The sequence below is a fragment of the Scyliorhinus torazame genome, chromosome 15 (assembly GCF_047496885.1).
Source record: "Scyliorhinus torazame isolate Kashiwa2021f chromosome 15, sScyTor2.1, whole genome shotgun sequence".
NCBI lineage: Eukaryota > Metazoa > Chordata > Chondrichthyes > Carcharhiniformes > Scyliorhinidae > Scyliorhinus > Scyliorhinus torazame.
The window spans coordinates 211,384,019-211,403,675 of NC_092721.1; the positions used below are offsets into that span (position 1 = coordinate 211,384,019).

The 19,657-nt window shown below is 52.1% G+C and overlaps 1 protein-coding gene across 1 annotated transcript in view; it reads left to right on the forward strand.

Moving 5' to 3' along the window:
* LOC140391348 (dynein heavy chain domain-containing protein 1-like) overlaps window positions 1-19,657 on the forward strand; it is a 479,751-nt gene that overhangs the window by 372,049 nt on the left and 88,045 nt on the right. Inside the window, exons 15-16 of the mRNA XM_072475926.1 lie at window positions 3,248-4,219; window positions 5,409-5,583. Of these exons, the coding sequence (XP_072332027.1) occupies window positions 3,248-4,219; window positions 5,409-5,583 (1,147 nt within the window). The remainder of the gene's footprint in view (window positions 1-3,247; window positions 4,220-5,408; window positions 5,584-19,657) is intronic.

Consider the following 19,657-nt stretch of genomic DNA (forward strand, 5'->3'; position numbering starts at 1 on the left):
AACGTCCCACGTTCGCTACATCATCTCGTCCCACGCTCGCTACGTGATCCTCCACTGTTGCCTCGCACTCCTGCTGACCCTGCCATGGACTATGCAGAGATCCCTGTCACTCTGCATCTTCCTCACTCGGACGCAGTCCAGCCTGCTCCTCAGCCGGGGGCTCCCGACCCACCATTGAGGCGGTCAACCAGAATTCGTCGCCCACCTCAGAGACTTAATTTGTGAACTTTGTGGACTTACAGACTTTCTGAATTGTTCTGTTCTTCCGTTTGATCGTTTACATGATTTGTATATTGTGTTCATCTCGTTATTCTTGTTGCATACTGTTTTTCTGCACCAGGCACCTTCCCATGTAAATAACTTAGTTCTCATGTACATAGTCCTGTAGATATGTCTTTCGCACACATGTAGTGTGTTAGGGACATTCTCACCATACACTATGTATTGCCACACCTGTACATTCTTTTATAAAAGGGGGGATGTCATAATATACACCAGTATATCATGGTGCAGACACACACTGATGGACACACAGTGGGACCAGTCAACACACACAACACCGCAGCCAATCACCAGTTAGAGCACACGCACTATTAAGACAGGGGGCATCAGAGTTCCCGCTCATTCGAGCTGCAGCTTACTAGTAGGACAGAGCTCACAGCCTGTAGCACAGACATTCACCATTTGCTGAGTGCATCGACTGGTTAGGACAAGGCAAAGGTCTTTAGTTAAAGCTAGTATCGTGTTAACCCACAGTGAGAGTATGTTAAACTGCTACTAACTCAATAAAATAGTGTTGCACTATTTCAAGTGTTGGTGACCTGTATGTGTTCCACGGATCCAGAGCGCCCAACACAACAAGAGGGTCAGTACTGAGGGAGTGCCACACTGTCAGAGGGTCAGTACTGAGGGAGTGCTGCACTGTCAGAGGGTCAGTACTGAGGGAGTGCCGCACTGTCAGAGGGTCAGTACTGAGGGCGTGCCGCACTGTCAGAAGGTCAGTACTGAGGGAGTGCCGCACTGAGGGTCAGTACTGAGGGCGTGCTGCACTGTCAGAAGGTCAGTACTGAGGGAGTGCCGCACTGTCAGAAGGTCAGTACTGAGGGCGTGCCGCACTGTCAGAGGGTCAGTACTGAAGGAGTGCTGCACTGTCAGAGGGTCAGTACTGAGGGAGTGCCGCACTGTCAGAGGGTCAGTACTGAGGGAGTGCTGCACTGTTAGAGGGTCAGTACTGAGGGAGTGCCGCACTGTCAGAGGGTCAGTACTGAGGGAGTGCAGCACTGTCAGCGGGTCAGTACTGAGGGAGTGCCGCACTGTCAGAGGGTCAGTACTGAGGGAGTGCCGCACTGTCAGAAGGTCAGTACTGAGGGCGTGCCGCACTGTCAGAGAGTCAGTACTGAGGGAGTGCTGCACTGTCAGAGGGTCAGTACTGAGGGAGTGCCGCACTGTCAGAGGGTCAGTACTGAGGGAGTGCTGCACTGTTAGAGGGTCAGTACTGAGGGAGTGCCGCACTGTCAGAGGGTCAGTACTGAGGGAGTGCAGCACTGTCAGCGGGTCAGTACTGAGGGAGTGCCGCACTGTCAGAGGGTCAGTACTGAGGGAGTGCCGCACTGTCAGAAGGTCAGTACTGAGGGCGTGCCGCACTGTCAGAGAGTCAGTACTGAGGGAGTGCTGCACTGTCAGAAGGTCAGTACTGAGGGAGTGCCGCACTGTCAGAAGGTCAGTACTGAGGGCGTGCCGCACTGTCAGAGGGTCAGTACTGAGGGAGTGCTGCACTGTCAGAAGGTCAGTACTGAGGGAGTGCCGCACTGTCAGAAGGTCAGTACTGAGGGCGTGCCGCACTGTCAGAGGGTCAGTACTGAGGGAGTGCAGCACTGTCAGAGGGTCAGTACTGAGGGAGTGCCGCACTGTCAGAGGGTCAGTACTGAGGGAGTGCCGCACTGTCAGAAGGTCAGTACTGAGGGCGTGCCGCACTGTCAGAGGGTCAGTACTGAGGGCGTGCCGCACTGTCAGAAGGTCAGTACTGAGGGAGTGCCGCACTGAGGGTCAGTACTGAGGGCGTGCTGCACTGTCAGAAGGTCAGTACTGAGGGAGTGCCGCACTGTCAGAAGGTCAGTACTGAGGGCGTGCCGCACTGTCAGAGGGTCAGTACTGAAGGAGTGCTGCACTGTCAGAGGGTCAGTACTGAGGGAGTGCCGCACTGTCAGAGGGTCAGTACTGAGGGAGTGCTGCACTGTTAGAGGGTCAGTACTGAGGGAGTGCCGCACTGTAAGAGGGTCAGTACTGAGGGAGTGCAGCACTGTCAGCGGGTCAGTACTGAGGGAGTGCCGCACTGTCAGAGGGTCAGTACTGAGGGAGTGCCGCACTGTCAGAAGGTCAGTACTGAGGGCGTGCCGCACTGTCAGAGAGTCAGTACTGAGGGAGTGCTGCACTGTCAGAAGGTCAGTACTGAGGGAGTGCCGCACTGTCAGAAGGTCAGTACTGAGGGCGTGCCGCACTGTCAGAGGGTCAGTACTGAGGGAGTGCAGCACTGTCAGAGGGTCAGTACTGAGGGAGTGCCGCACTGTCAGAGGGTCAGTACTGAGGGAGTGCCGCACTGTCAGAAGGTCAGTACTGAGGGCGTGCCGTACTGTCAGAGGGTCAGTACTGAGGGCGTGCCGTACTGTCAGAGGGTCAGTACTGAGGGAGTGCTGCACTGTCAGAAGGTCAGTACTGAGGGAGTGCCGCACTGTCAGAAGGTCAGTACTGAGGGCGTGCCGCACTGTCAGAAGGTCAGTACTGAGGGAGTGCCACACTGTCAGAGAGTCAGTACTGAGGGAGTGCCGCACTGTCAGAGGGTCAGTACTGAGGGAATGCTGCACTGTCAGAGGGTCAGTACTGAGGGAGTGCCGCACTGTCAGAAGGTCAGTACTGAGGGCGTGCCGCACTGTCAGAAGGTCAGTACTGAGGGAGTGCTACACTGTCAGAGGGTCAGTACTGAGGGAGTGCCGCACTGTCAGAGGGTCAGTACTGAGGGAGTGCCGCACTGTCAGAAGGTCAGTACTGAGGGAGTGCTGCACTGTCAGAGGGTCAGTACTGAGGGAGTGCCGCACTGTCAGAGGGTCAGTACTGAGGGAGTGCCGCACTGTCAGAGGGTCATGAATGAATAAAAAAATTACCTGTGGGCCACATGACCAGAGAAAGAAAAATGGAAAGGGAATTCCTCTGTGCTCTTAATCATTTCTCTACTTTCTTTCTGTTCCATTAGGAGGACCTGATGGACAAAGTGATCCAGACAGCTACGAGTCTGCTGAATGACAACAGCATCCAGGCAGCAGCCCTGGAGAGTCAGGAAGCTAAGGAGAAGATCCGTGGACATCTCAGCATCTTGAGCACCGATCGGAAAAATGCCAGTGTTGTGACTGAGGACCCCTTTGTGGTCATCTCAAAAGTTGGCTCCGAAATGTACTGGGCACTCATCCATATCTCCCGACTCAATCCCCTCTATTACTTCTCAAAAACCTATTTCATGAAGGTGGTAAGGCAAGTTCTGGCAAGTCGGAATTTGAAAGTTCGTCCGTCCGGGTCTGGGACGTCCACAGATCACTTTGTGCACCTGATGAATTACCTTATTTCCAACATTTACAATTATTTCCGCTGGTGCCTCTTTGTGAAACATGCTCGATTGTACAGGTTCCTGGTAGTTGTTGGTTACATGAAGCTGATGAATACAGTCACCCAGGTAGAATGGGAGCTCTTTCTGCGGGGAACCCATGATCTAAACTTCGATGCATTGGAAAAGGATACCTGTGTCCTGAGGCCAGCCTGGGTGAGTGAGGAGATCTGGAACAGCTGTGCAGTATTGGAATTGCTGCCAGCATTCCGCAACATAAGAAGCTCCCTCGCCCAGCAAGCGAGCCAATGGCGAGAGTATTTTGGCCTCTCTTCCACTGTGATCAGTGCAGCGCCGAGCTGTGAGTTTTCACACCTCACCATCTTTCAGAAAGCCATTTTGTGGAGACTCTTCCGACCACAGAAGCTGAGTGTGATCATGAATGATATCGTCAGCTGTGAGCTGGGAGGAACTCTGATCAGAGACCTGCGCTTCACTCTCACTTCCCTCTTCAACTACATTTTGCAGAATACATTTGTTATGTTTCTCATCCCAGCTGATTCGGTCGCCCTCTCGACACATCCAATATATTGGATTGAACAGATGGCCAGAGAGCATCAGATGCAGGTGAGTGGCTGTCATTGCTGCATGTGGGAGCACTGCGGTATTGTGGGTATACCAGACTGGTTGGAGTGGGAGCCGGGTGGAGCCACTGTTTAGCTGACCAGTGCCGAGCTGTGTGGCAAATGGGTCTCATCAGCATAACACTGAACAACTGCCTGTTTTCTGGTGTGTGTCACACCCTCGCTTCAACATAGAATCACAGAATTTACAGTGCAGGGGGCCATTCGGCCCATCGAGTCTGCACCGGCCCTTGGAAAGAGCACCCTATTTAAGCCCGTACCGTCACCCTATTCCCGGAAACCAGTAACCCCTCCTAACCATTTTGGAAACTAAGGATAATTTAGCATGGCCAATCCACCTAACCTGCACATCGTTGGACTGTGGGAGGAAACCGGAACACCCGGAGGAAACCCACGCGCACACGGGGAGGATGTGCAGACTCCACACAGACAGTGACCCAAGCTGGGAATTGAACCTGGGACCCTGGTGCTGTGAAGCAACAGTGCTATCCAAAATGCTACCGTGCTGCCCTATTTGAAAGACCCCCACCTTTTTGAAAGACCCCCACTTACCAGCTGTCCCCTTGCCTGCAAATTGGCTCCCCCAATTAATTTTTGAAAGTTTGCGCCTAATACCCTCGAAATTGGCCTTGCCCCAATTTAAAATTTTAACTTTTGGGCCAGAACTATCACTCATGGGTCAGCTCATGGTGTAATCATGTCCTGTCCACTGGCCATCTATTGTTTTTCAAGAACCCCGGCTCTCCGGCACTCCCATTTCCTCTTATCATAGTGTGGTCCCTAGCTGTACCATTGCCTGTCTGAGTTCAGGGGGTCTGGGGTTGCTGATGAGACCTCCTTTGTCTGGATGTGTTTCTGCTGACCACATTATTTCTGTCTGATTCTGTCTTCCTCAGGAATGTGATCAAGTTAGCTCGCTTAAATCTCATCACACATTGTGGCCACTACTATTAGCATGAGTTTAAATGCTTATTACTGCTGTGTTCTAAGAATACATGTTTAATGGTTAATAATGATTACTGGGTATATTTTCTGTGGTTAGTTGTAGTCCTGAATAAACTAACTTATGTCGAGCTATTCTAGTATTATCCGAGCTATCTGGTTTGAAGGGGTCCCATCTCAGGACTCCCCCTTTCACTTATTAATGTCTGACAGACCACTCTGTGTTTCAGAATAACGTCCATATAATTTGTTTGGGATCAAATGATCAAACCGCTATGATTGTCCATGAGTTAAGGAAGGCCATAAGCAGAGGAAAATGGCTGGTGCTGAATAACTGTCACTTATTGGAACACTGGGACACTCACTTGGTCACTTTGCTGCTTCAGTTAATCAATGCTCAAAGAGGTGAGTCAAACATTCTTTAAGTAAATACCCAAACTCCAGAACAGTAGTAAGAAAAACTCCCTCTACACTGTCCCCATCAAACACTCCCAGGACAGATACAGCCCGGGGTTAGATACATAGTAAAGCTCCCTCTACACTGTCCCCATCAAACACTCCCAGGACAGGTACAGCACGGGGTTAGATACAGAGTAAAGCTCCCTCTACACTGTCCCCATCAAACACTCCCAGGACAGGCACAGCACGGGGTTAGATACAGAGTAAAGCTCCCTCTACACTGTCCCCATCAAACACTCCCAGGACAGGGACAGCACGGGGTTATACAGAGTAAAGCTCCCTCTACACTGTCCCCATCAAACACTCCCAGGACAGGTACAGCACGGGGTTAGATACAGAGTAAAGCTCCCTCTACTCTGTCCCCATCAAACACTCCCAGGACAGGTACAGCACGGAGTTAGACACAGAGTAAAGCTCCCTCTACACTGTCCCCGTCAAACACTCCCAGGACAGGCACAGCACGGGGTTAGATACAGAGTAAAGCTCCCTCTACACTGTCCCCATCAAACACTCCCGGGACAGGTACAACACGGGGTTAGATACAGAGTAAAGCTCCCTCTGCACTGTCCCCATCAAACACTCCCAGGACAGGTACAGCATGGGGTTCGATACAGAGTAAAGCTCCCTCTACACTGTTCCCATCAAATACTCCCAGGACAGGTCCAGCACGGGGTGAGATACAGAGTAAAGCTTCCTCTACACTGTCCACATCAAACACTCCCAGGACAGATACAGCACGGGGTTAGATACAGAGTAAACCTCCCTCTACACTGTCCCCATCAAACACGCCCAGGACAGGTACAGCACGGGGTTAGATACAGAGTAAAGCTCCCTCTACACTGTCCCCATCAAACACTCCCAGGACAGGTACAGCACGGGGTTAGATACAGAGTAAAGCTCCCTCTTCACTGTCCTCATCAAATAATCCCAGGACAGGTACAGCATGGGGTTAGATACAGAGTAAAACTCCCTCTACACTGCACCCATCAAACACTCCCAGGAAAAGTACAGCACGGGGTTAGATACAGAGTAAAGCTCCCTCTGCACTTTCCCCATCAAACACTCCCAGGACAGGTATGGCACGGGGTGAGATACAGAGTAAAACTCCCTCTACACTGCCCCCATCAAACACTCCCAGGACAAGTACAGCACGGGGATAGATACAGAGTAAAACTCCCTCTGCACTGTCTCCATCAAACACTCCCAGGACAAGTACAGCACGGGGTTAGATACAGAGTAAAGCTCCCTCTACACTGTCCCCATCAAACACTCCCAGGACAGGTACAGCACGGGTTAGATACAGAGTAAAGCTCCCTCTATACTGTCCCCATCAAACACTCCCAGGACAGGTACAGCACGGGTTAGATACAGAGTAAAGCTCCCTCTATACTGTCCCCATCAAACACTCCCAGGACAGGTACAGCACGGGGTTAGATACAGAGTAAAGCCCACTCTACACTGTCTCCATCAAACACTCCCAGGACAGGTACAGCACGAGGTTAGATACAGAGTAAAGCTCCCTCTACACTGTCCCCATCAAACACTCCCAGGACAGGTACAGCATGGGGTTAGATACAGAGTAAAGCTCCCTCTGCACTGTCCCCATCAAACACTCCCAGGACAGGTACAGCATGGGGTTAGATACAGAGTAAAGCTCCCTCTGCACTGTCTCCATCAAACACTCCGAGGACAATTCTAGACACTGACCATTGAAGGCCAAAGACATGAATCAGAGAATTAACAAATCATAGAAGGAGGACATTCCGCCCGTCATGGCTGTGCTAGTTCTCAGCTCGATCAACTCATATTTTGTCACTGCACTTTTCCCCATTGCTCTGCAAATTTCAAAGTTCCAACACCCTTTTGAATACCCCGATTGAATCTACACCACTTTCAGACAACAGGGGCTGCATTCTCCATCAGCGGGATTCTCATTGTGCCTGCAGTCCACCCACGGGTTATCCTGCAATGTGGGATGGCCACAATGGGAAATCCCATAGGCAGGAGGCGGGAACACAGGATCCCGCTGTCGGCGAGGGCACGGCACTGAGGAACACACGGTCAGCGAACCAGAGAATCTGCCCTGTATTCCAGATCCTCGCCAGATTCCAGATCCTCCCCAGATTCCAGATCCTCCCCAGATTCTGGATCCTCCCCGTATTCCGGATCTTCCCCAGATTCCAGATCCTCCCCAGATTCCAGATCCTCCCCGTATTCCGGATCCTCCCCGTATTCCAGATCCTCCCCAGATTCCAGATCCTCCCCGTATTCCGGATCCTCCCCGTATTCCGGATCCTCCCCGTATTCCGGATCTTCCCCAGATTCCGGATCCTCGCCAGATTCCGGATCCTCCCCAGATTCCAGATCCTCCCCAGATTCCAGATCCTCCCCAGATTCTGGATCCTCCCCACATTCCAGATCTTCCCCAGATTCCAGATCGTCCCCAGATTCCAGATCCTCCCCAGATTCTGGATCCTCCCCAGATTCCAGATCTTCCCCAGATTCCAGATCCTCCCCAGATTCCAGGTTTCCACCAGATTCCAGATTCTCTCCATATTGCAGATCCTCACCGGATTCTAGATCTTCGTCAGATTCCAGGTTTTCATCATGAGACCAAGGAGCAGAATTAGGCCACTCGGCCCATCGAGTCTGCTCCGCCATTCAATCATGACTGATATGTTTCTCATCCCCATTCTCCTGCCTTCTCCCCATAACCCCTGATCCCCTTATTAATCAAGAACCTATCTACCTCTGTCTTAAAGACACTCAAGTGAATTGACCTCCACAGCCTTCTGCGGCAAAGAGTTCCACAGATTCACCACCCTCTGGCTGAAGAAATTCCTCCTCATCTCTGTTTTAAAGGATCGTCTCTTTAGTCTGAGATGGTGTCCTCTGCTTCTAGTTTCTCCTACAAGTGGAAACATCCTCTCCACGTCCACTCTATCCAGGCCTCGCAGTATACTGTAAGTTTCAATAAGATCCCCCCTCATCCTTCTTAACTTAAATTAGTACAGACCCAGAGTTTTCAACCCTCCTCATATGACAAGCTCTTCATTCCAGGGATCATTCTTGTGAACCTCCTCTGGACCCTTTCCAAGACCAGCACATCCTTCCTTAGATACGGGGCCCAAAACTGCTCACAATACTCCAAATGGGGTCTGACCAGAGCCTAATGCAGCCTCAGAAGTACATCCCTGGTCTTGTATTCTAGCCCTCTCGACGTGAATGCTGACATTGCATTTGCCTTCCTAACTGTTAACCTTAAGAGAATCGTGAACAAGGACTCCCAAGTCCCTTTGTGCTTTTGATTTCCTAAGCCTTTTTCCATTTAGACGAAGCCGTGCTGGCTCAGTCCTATTTTACCATGCACTTCCAAGTACTATGCAATCTCATCTTTAATAATGCTTTCTAAAATTTTACCAATGACCAAAGTCAGGCTAACCGGCCTATAATTTCCCGTCTTCTGCCTCCCTCCCTTCTTAAACAGCGGTGTTACATTAGCCACCTTCCAGTCCTCTGGGACCCTTCCTGCCTCCAGTGATTCCTGCAAGATCATCACCAATGCCTCCACAATCTCCTCAGCTATCTCTTTTAGAACTCTGGGGTGTAGTTCATCCGGCCCAGGTGACTTACTAGGGGGCATAGGTTTAAGGTGCGAGAGGCAAGGTTTAGAGTAGATGTAGGAGGTAAGTTTTTTACACAGAGGGGAGTGGGTGCCTGGAACTCGCTGCCGGAGGAGGTGGTGGAAGCAGGGACGATAGGGACATTTAAGGGGCATCTTGACAAATACATGAATAGGATGGGAATAGAGGGATACGGACCCAGGAAGTGTAGAAGATTGTAGTTTAGACGGGCAGCATGGTCGGCACGGGCTTGGAGGGCCGAAGGGCCTGTTCCTGTGCTTTACTTTTCTTTGTTCTTTATTCTTTGTTCTTATCCACCTTCAGACCTTTCAGTTTCCCCAGAATCTTCTCCTTAGTGATGGCCACTGCACTCACCTCTGCCCCCTCTCTTGGAGCTCTGGGGTGGGATTCTCCATCCCGCTGCACCCGTTTTCTGGTGCGGCATGCCCCCGCCAGCAGCAGCACCTTCTGTCCCGGCAGCCGGCCAATGGGTTTCCCATTGAGGGCACCCCCACGCCCTCGCACATTGAAATTGGTCGGTATGATGTGGGCATCACAGAGACGTGGCTGCAAGGGGATCAGGGCTGGGATCTAAATATTCAAGGATATGTGTCCTATCGAAAGGACAGGCAGATGGGCAAAGGGGGCGGGGTTGCTGTTATAACCTGCCTGCTTATCATTGGCTGGGGACTAATGACAATCCCACAATCCTGTGGGAGTATGAGCTTCCCCAATGAGGGGGGCGGAGAAATCATTAGCACACTCCCTGTATAAATAAAGCTGGCCAGTTTGGAACCAGGAGGAAGGAGTGAGCAGCAAGGGAAGTTGCTGCTGCTGCAGTTGTTTATATATGTTATTGTAAATAAATATTATTTCTTTGTATCCTTAAAACTCGTGCTGGATTCTTCGTGGCCCTCACAAAACTGGCGACGAGGGTTAAAGTGAATAGCTGTCTACACTGCTGAAGCCCCCTCCCTGGATTTTTGTTGGATACAGGTTGGAACTTGTTTTCTATTACATCATGCCTCTGTACAGACGTTTGGATGTTTTTGATGCTGCGCTGGAAAGCTGGAACCAGTACGCACAACGGATGCGTTACTATTTCCGGGCAAACAACATCACCGAAAACAAGCGCCAGGTGGTCATATTGCTCACCGCCTGCGGCCCGCATACGTTTGGGGTGATTAGGAGCCTTACGTACCAAGCTGCGCCGGACACCAAAACGTTTGATGAACTTGTGAATATAGTGGGGCAACATTTTAACCCAACCCCGTCCACGATAGTCCAACGTTACCGGTTTAATACCGCTGAGAGGACCCCAGGAGAATCCCTTGCTGACTTTCTATCCAGGCTACGCAGGTTTGCGGTGTACTGTGACCATTGTGAGACCATGTCAGAAATGTTACGCGACCGTTTGGTTTGCGGGATTAACAATGCGGCGACCCAGAGAAAGTTGTTAGCTGAGCCAACATTGACTTTTCAACAGGCCATTCAAATAGTATAGTCCTGAGAGAGCGCAGAACGAGGAGTGCAGGAGCTACAGGGAATGGAGGTGCATGCTATGGGGCGCAACCACTCCCGTCCGAAAACGTCCCCTCGCACTCCTGCGGTACCTTGGGCGAGGCGACGTCCGGATCGACGCCAGTGGCCGTCGGACATTCCTCCCCGAAGGGAGCCTTCTCCAGAGCCAATGGATGAGGAGCCATGTCCGTGTCAGACTTGTAGACGCCGACCCCGTCGCGGCTGACGGTCCTGGGGGCCCGTTCCGACCGAAATTGGGACCAGCCCAGGGGCCGTACCTTCCATGTGGATGAACCTGCGGCGACTACTCCCGAGGACGTGGAGACGGAGGACGACTGCCTGCAGCTGCATTGTGTGGCAGCTCCCCGTGTGGCCCCCATTAAGGTGACAGTATGGGTCAATGGTCACCCGCTTGAGATGGAGTTGGACACTGGCACAGCGGTCTCCGTGATTGCCCAGAGGACATTCGACCGCATCAAGCAGGATATACTGATCCTTACATTAACCGACACACAGGCCAGGTTGGCCACCTACACGGGGGAACCACTGGACATTGCAGGAACTATGATGACCCCTGTTGTTTATGGACGCCAGGAGGGTCATTTGCCACTTATCGTGGTGTGCGGCCATGGGCCCAGCCTGTTGGGTCGGGACTGGTTGCGCCATTTGAGGTTTCAGTGGCAGCACATCCTCCAGACAGTTTCTGGAGGGTTGACTGAGGTGCTAGGACGATACCCAGATGTATTCCAGCCCAGTTTGGGGAAAATAAAGGGGGCCGTAGCCCGTATCCAAGTCGAACCTGGAGCCAAGCCGCGCTATTTCCGGGCGCGCCCAGTGCCTTACGCCTTCCTCGAGAAGGTAGAAGGGGAGCTCACTCGATTGGAAACTTTAGGTATTATCAGGCCCGTCCGTTTTGCTGACTGGGCAGCACCAATTGTACCTGTAATGAAGCCAGATGCCACAGTTCGGCGACTATAAACTTACAGTGAATACGGCTTCCCGACTCGACCGATATCCAATGCCTCGCATAGAGGATCTCTACGCAAAGTTTGCAGGCGGACTCTCGTTCACAAAATTAGGTATGAGTCACGCCTACCTGCAGTTGGAGCTGGACCCTGCCTCCCGACCATAGGTAACGATTAATACACACCAGGGCCTGTATGAACATACACGTTTGCCCTTTGGAGTATCCTCTGCCTGTGCTATTTTTCAATGCGTTATGGAGGGCATTTTGAGAGGTTCACCGCGTGTCGCTGTCTACTTAGATGACATTTTGATTACTGGGACGTCGGAGCAGGAACATTTGGAAAATCTGGAGGCTGTCCTTAGATGCTTTTCAGAGGCTGGAGTCCGTTTACGTCGCATAAAGTGCGTCTTTCAGATGAAGGAAGTAGTCTACCTGGGTTATCGGGTGGACCGCAAAGGTTTGCTGCCCGTCGCAGAGAAGGTGCGCGCGATTCAACAGGCCCCCGCCCCGACTGACACTTCACATCTTCATTCTTTTCTCGGCCTCGTAAACTATTACGGGAAGTTTCTCCCCAATCTGGCAACTACGCTGGCCCCGTTGCACCTTCTGCTAAAGAAACATCACACCTGGGTTCGGAGTCAGCCGCAAGAAACCGCTTTCCGACGGGTAAAACAACAATTGGCGTTGTCTGGGTTACTAACCCACTATGATCCTGGAAAGCCTTTGCTCGTCACATGTGATGCATCCCTGTATGGTATTTGGGCCGTCCTGTCCCACAAGATGGAGAACGGGGCCGAGCGACCGATAACTTTCGCCTCCCGCACATTGACTGCAGCGGAGAAAAAGTACGCGCAGATCGAGAAGGAGGGCCTGGCAGTGGTCTTTGCGGTGAAACGTTTCCACCAGTATGTGCATGGCCGCCACTTCACTATCGTGACTGATCATAAGCCTCTACTGGGACTTTTCAAAGAGGATAAGCCAAAACCGCCCATTGCTTCCGCACGGATCCAGCGCTGGGCTTTGTTGCTCGCTGCATACGAGTATTCTCTGGAGCACAAACCAGGAACGCAGATAGCGAATGCCGACGCACTGAGCCGATTGCCTTTATCGACCGGCCCCATGTCGACCCCCACGACCGATGAGGTGGTTGCAACCCTAAATTTTATGGACACCTTGCCTGTCACGGCATCACAGATCCGTGAGTGGACCCAGACGGAGCCAGTCCTGTCAAAGGGTCGGCACATAGTCCTGTATGGTGGGCAGCATAGACAGCTCCCAGGCGAGTTGCGGGCATTTTCCTCCAAGCTGTCAGAATTCAGCGTGGAAGACGGCATCCTCTTGTGGGGGACGCGTGTGATTGTCCCGGAAAAAGGACAGGAGCTGATACTAAGAGACTTTCACAATGGGCATCCAGGTGTGACCAAAATGAAAATGTTGGTCCGGAGTTATGTCTGGTGGCCAGGTTCGACACCGACATTGAGAAGGTGGCCCAAAACTGCTCCATTTGCCAGGAGCATCAGAAGCTTCTGCCGGCCGCGCCCCTACATCACTGGGAATGGCCAGGGCGGCCTTGGGCGCGCTTGCATGCGGATTTTGCCGGCCCTTTTCAAGGATCCATGTTCCTTTTATTAATCGACGCCCAGTCTAAATGGCTAGAGGTGCATAAGATGCAGGGCACAACGTCCTGCACAACAATTGAGAAGATGCGTTTGTATTTTAGTACGCATGGCCTCCCAGAGGTGCTGGTCACGGATAACGGCACTCCATTCACAAGTGAGGAGTTTGCGAGGTTCATGAAGATGAACGGCATACGCCATATCCGCACTGCCCCTTACCACCCGGCTTCAAATGGGTTGGCGGAGCGCGCAGTGCAGACATTCAAACGAGACATTCAATCCGGGTCAGTGGACACGAGACTGGCTCGCTTTTTGTTTTCGTATAGGACCACCCCCATTCGGTGTCTCGGGTAGCTCCCGCAGAACTCCTAATGGGCCGGAGACTTCGCACCCGCTTTAGTATGGTTTTCCCGGACATTGGCGCAAAAGTATGCCGCACACCAGAACGGCAGGGACAGGATTTTTCTCGGCATCAGCCGATTCGGCAGTTTGCGCCCGGTGACCCAGTGTTCGTTCGCAATTTTGCTGGTGGTGGCCAGTGGGTCCCTGGAGTAATCTTTCGCCAAACGGGCCCTATATCTTACCAGGTGCAAGCCCAGGGTCGTCTCCAGCGCAAACATGTAGACCACGTTCGGTCCAGAAGGCTATCCCTTCCAAAGATTCCCCGGCCCCGGAGCTCATTTCTACAGCCGCAGAGACCAGAGACAATGGAAAGTAGTCCTCACAATCTTCCTCTGGTGCCTCACTCAAAGCCTGCGCAGGTCGTTACAGAACCGCGTGGAGATAGAGACGCCGAGATGATGGAGGCAGCAGACTCTGACTCCGAGATGGAGACACAGGATGCATCAGAGGGGGAATCCTCGGGCCCACGGGCCGTGGATGTACAACCATTACGCCGTTCATCACGGAAGCGCCGGTCTCCATCTCGTTACACGTGGCCCGATCCAGCGCCTCGTGCAAATGGTGTCCGGCCTGCGGCAAAACGAATCCTAGGATCAGAAGGCACCTTCGCCAGGGTCTTCGGTGGATTCTTTGGACTTTGGGGGGGAGGGATGTTATAACCTGCCTGCTTACCATTGGCTGGGGACTAATGTCAATCCCACAATCCTGTGGGAGTATGAGCTTCCCCAATGAGGGGAGCGGAGAAATCATTAGCACACTCCCTGTATAAATAAAGCTGGCCAGTTTGGAACCAGCAGGAAGGAGTGAGCAGCAAGCGAAGATGCTGTTATGTATATATGTTATTGTAAATAAATGTTATTTCTTTGTATCCTTAAAACTCATGCTGGATTCTTCGTGGCCCTCACAAAAGTTGCATTGTTAATAAGGAATGAAGTTAAATCGATAGCAAGGAGCAGCACGGTAGCCTTGTGGATAGCACAATTGCTTCACAGCTCCAGGGTCCCAGGTTCGATTCCAGCTTGGGTCACTGTCTGTGCGGAGTCTGCACATCCTCCCCGTGTGTGCGTGGGTTTCCTCCGGGTGCTCCGGTTTCCTCCCACAGTCCAAAGATGTGCAGGTTAGGTGGATTGGCCATGATAAATTGCCGTTAGTATCCAAAATTGCCCTTAGTGTTGGGTGGGGTTACTGGGTTATGGGGATAGGGTGGCGGTGTTGACCTTGGGTAGGGTGCTCTTTCCAAGAGCCGGTGCAGACTCGATGGGCCGAATGGCCTCCTTCTGCACTGTAAATTCTATGATGATATAGGATCAGAAGGCAGAGAATCTCTGTGGGTAGAGTTGAGGAATCACAACGGTAAAAAGACCCTGATGGAAGTTATGGACAGGACCCCAGCAATAGTCAGGATGTGGGGCAGAAAATAAATCAGCAGGAGATAGAAAAGGCTGTAAAAAAGGCAATATTACAATAATCATGGGGGACTTCAATATGCAGGTGGACTGGGAAAATCAGGGTGGTAGTGGATCCCAAGAAATGGAATTTGTGGAATGTCTAAGAGATGTTTTTTTGGAGCAGCTTGTGACAGAGCCTACTAGGGAACAGGCAATTCTGGATTTGGTGATGTGTAATGAGGCAGACTTGATTAGGGAACTTAAGGTGAAAGAACCCTTAGGGAGCAGTGACCACAATATGATAGAATTCACCCTGCAGTTTGAGTGGGAGAAGCTGGAATCAGATGTAACGGTATTACAATTAAATAAGGGACTTCCGGGTGCGGCGATGACCAGCTGAGTCGCACATTTCGGCAGCTCCCTGTGAAACGGACTTTTGGGCTCTTGATAGGAGCCCCAACGGCAATTTTGACGGCTAAAAACACTGTGCGGTAAACCAGAAGGGAATCCCCCCTGGATACGGATGGAAAAAGGAGAGGGAAGTGGCCAGATTGCAGTGGATCCTTTAGAACAGCGGCAAGGAAGGCAAGCAAAAACCAAGATGGCGTCGGAAGGTGGCAGTTTAACATGGGGCCCTGAACAACAAGAGTTCTTGAAATGCTGTGTGGAAGAGATCAAAAAGGAAATGAAGAAAGAGCTGTTGGCCCCGATACTACAGGCGATCGAAGGGCTAAAGGAGGAACAAAAGACCCAGGAGCGGGAGCTTCGGGTCGTGAAGGCAAAGGCAGCCGAGAATGAGGACGATATACAGGGCCTGGTGGTGAAGACGGAGACGCAGGAGGCACATCAGAAACGATGTGTGGAAAGGTTGGAGGCACTGGAAAACAACGCAAGGAGGAACAACCTGAGGATTCTTGGTCTTCCTGCAGGTGTGGAGGGAGCGGACGTCGGGGCATATGTGAGCACGATGCTGCACTCGTTAATGGGAGCGGAGGCCCCGGCAGGTCCGTTGGAGGTGGAGGGAGCATACCGAGTGATGGCGCGAGGACCGAGAGCAGGAGAAATTCCCAGAGCCATAGTGGTGAGATTCCTCCGTTTTAAGGATAGAGAAATGGTCCTTAGATGGGCGAAGAAAACTCGGAGTAGTAAATGGGAGAACGCGGTGATCCGCGTTTATCAAGACTGGAGTGCAGAGGTGGCGAGAAGGAGGGCGAGCTTTAATCGGGCCAAGGCGGTGCTTCATAAAAAGAAGATAAAATTTGGAATGCTGCAACCGGCAAGACTGTGGGTCACATATCGAGAGAGGCACCACTACTTTGAGACGGCGGATGAAGCGTGGACTTTTATTGTGGAAGAAAAACTGGAATGAGCGGGTTATTAAAAAGAACGTTCGAACAAAGTGGTGGGGCGAATGTGGGGGGCAAAGAGGGGTTTTATGTACTAATCCTGCGATGCGGTAACTTTTCTCTCTCCCACAGGTGGTGATGGGGGGAGGAGGGGAGGTGGAGGAGATGGGGCGTTGGCCAATGGGGGCGGGGCCAAGGGAGAAGCGCGGGCTTGGTTCCCGCGCTATGATAATCATGGCGGGAATAGAGAAGCAGGAAGGAGGGGGCGTCGCACGGTGCGAGCCGAGGTCACGGGGGGAAGCCGAGGTCAGCCAGAGTTTGCTGACTTCTGGGAGCAACATGGGGGGAGTAATTACGCTAGCGGGGGATCTAGCGGGGGGGGTGGGAGGGGGGAATTACTGGGTTGCTGCTGCTGGGGAGAGGGGGGAGCTGGTATGGGAGAGGATGGGCGGGGGGGCACCGCCTGGGGGAGATACAGCTGCGTGGGAACCGGGTGAGGAGCTGGAAAAAGGTGATGGCTAATCGACAAGGGGGGGGGGTAGGAAGCCCCCCAACCCGGCTGATCACGTGGAACGTGAGAGGGCTGAACGGGCCGATAAAGAGGGCACGGGTACTCGCACACCTTAAGAAACTTAAGGCAGATGTGGTTATGTTACAGGAAACGCACCTGAAACTGATAGACCAGGTTAGGCTACGCAAAGGATGGGTGGGGCAGGTGTTCCATTCGGGGCTAGATGCGAAAAACAGGGGGGTGGCTATATTAGTGGGGAAGCGGGTAATGTTCGAGGCAAAGACTATAGTGGCGGATAACGGGGGCAGATACGTGATAGTGAGTGGCAAACTACAGGGGAAGACGGTGGTTTTGGTAAACGTATATGCCCCGAACTGGGATGATGCCAATTTTATGAGGCGGATGCTAGGACGCATTCCGGACCTAGAGATGGGAAAGCTGATAATGGGGGGAGATTTTAATACGGTGTTGGAACCAGGGCTGGATAGGTCGAAGTCCAGGACTGGAAGGAGGCCGGCAGCAGCCAAGGTACTTAAAGATTTTATGGAGCAGATGGGAGGTGTAGACCCGTGGAGATTTAGCAGACCTAGGAGTAAGGAGTTCTCGTTTTTCTCCTATGTCCATAAAGTCTACTCGCGAATAGACTTTTTTGTGCTGGGTAGGGCATTGATCCCGAAGGTGAGGGGAACGCAGTATACGGCTATAGCCATTTCGGATCACGCTCCACACTGGGTGGACTTGGAGATAGGGGAGGAAACAGGAGGGCGCCCACCCTGGAGAATGGACATGGGACTAATGGCAGATGAGGGGGTGTGTCTAAGGGTGAGGGGGTGCATTGAAAAGTACTTGGAACTCAATGATAATGGGGAGGTCCAGGTGGGAGTGGTCTGGGAGGCGTTGAAGGCGGTGGTTAGAGGGGAGCTGATATCAATAAGGGCACATAAAGGGAAGCAGGAGAGTAAGGAACGGGAGCGGTTGCTGCAAGAACTTTTGAGGGTGGACAGACAATATGCGGAAGCACCGGAGGAGGGACTGTACAGGGAAAGGCAAAGGCTACATGTAGAATTTGACTTGCTGACTACAGGCACTGCAGAGGCACAATGGAGGAAGGCACAGGGTGTACAGTACGAATATGGGGAGAAGGCGAGCAGGTTGCTGGCACACCAATTGAGGAAAAGGGGAGCAGCGAGGGAAATAGGGGGAGTGAGGGATGAGGAAGGAGAGATGGAGCGGGGAGCGGAGAGAGTGAATGGAGTGTTCAAGACATTTTATAAAAAATTATATGAAGCTCAACCCCCGGATGGGAGGGAGAGAATGATGGGCTTCTTGGATCGGCTGGAATTTCCCAAGGTGGAAGAGCAGGAAAGGGTGGGACTGGGAGCACAGATCGAGGTAGAAGAAGTGGTGAAAGGAATTAGGAGCATGCAAGCGGGAAAGGCCCCGGGACCGGATGGATTCCCAGTCGAATTCTATAGAAAATATGTGGACTTGCTCGCCCTGGTACTGACGAGGACCTTTAATGAGGCAAAGGAAAGGGGACAACTGCCCCCGACTATGTCTGAAGCAACGATATCGCTTCTCTTAAAGAAGGAAAAGGACCCGCTACAATGCGGGTCCTATAGACCTATTTCCCTCCTAAATGTAGATGCCAAGGTCCTGGCCAAGGTAATGGCAATGAGAATAGAGGAATGTGTCCCGGGGGTGGTCCACGAGGACCAAACTGGGTTTGTGAAGGGGAGACAGCTGAACACGAATATACGGAGGTTGTTAGGGGTAATGATGATGGCCCCACCAGAGGGAGAAACGGAGATAGTAGTGGCGATGGATGCCGAGAAAGCATTTGATAGAGTGGAGTGGGATTATTTGTGGGAGGTGTTGAGGAGATTTGGTTTTGGAGAGGGGTATGTTAGATGGGTGCAGCTGTTGTTTTGGGCCCCAGTGGCGAGCGTGGTCACGAATGGACGGGGATCTGCATATTTTCGGCTCCATAGAGGGACAAGGCAGGGATGCTCTCTGTCCCCATTATTGTTTGCACTGGCGATTGAGCCCCTGGCGATAGCGTTGAGGGGTTCCAAGAAGTGGAGGGGAGTACTTAGGGGAGGAGAAGAGCACCGGGTATCTTTGTATGCGGACGATTTGCTACTATACGTGGCGGACCCGGCGGAGGGGATGCCAGAAATAATGCGGATACTTGGGGAGTTTGGGGATTTTTCAGGGTATAAATTGAACATGGGGAAAAGTGAGTTGTTTGTGGTGCATCCAGGGGAGCAGAGTAGAGAAATAGAGGACCTACCGTTGAGGAAGGTAACAAGGGACTTTCGTTACCTGGGGATCCAGATAGCTAAGAATTGGGGCACATTGCATAGGTTAAATTTAACGCGGTTGGTGGAACAGATGGAGGAGGATTTCAAGAGATGGGATATGGTATCCCTGTCAATGGCAGGGAGGGTGCAGGCGGTTAAGATGGTGGTCCTCCCGAGATTCCTCTTTGTGTTTCAGTGCCTCCCGGTGGTGATTACGAAGGCTTTTTTAAAAAGGATTGAAAAGAGCATCATGGGTTTTGTGTGGGCCGGGAAGACCCCGAGAGTGAGGAAGGGATTCTTACAGCGTAGCAGGGATAGGGGGGGGCTGGCACTACCGAGCCTA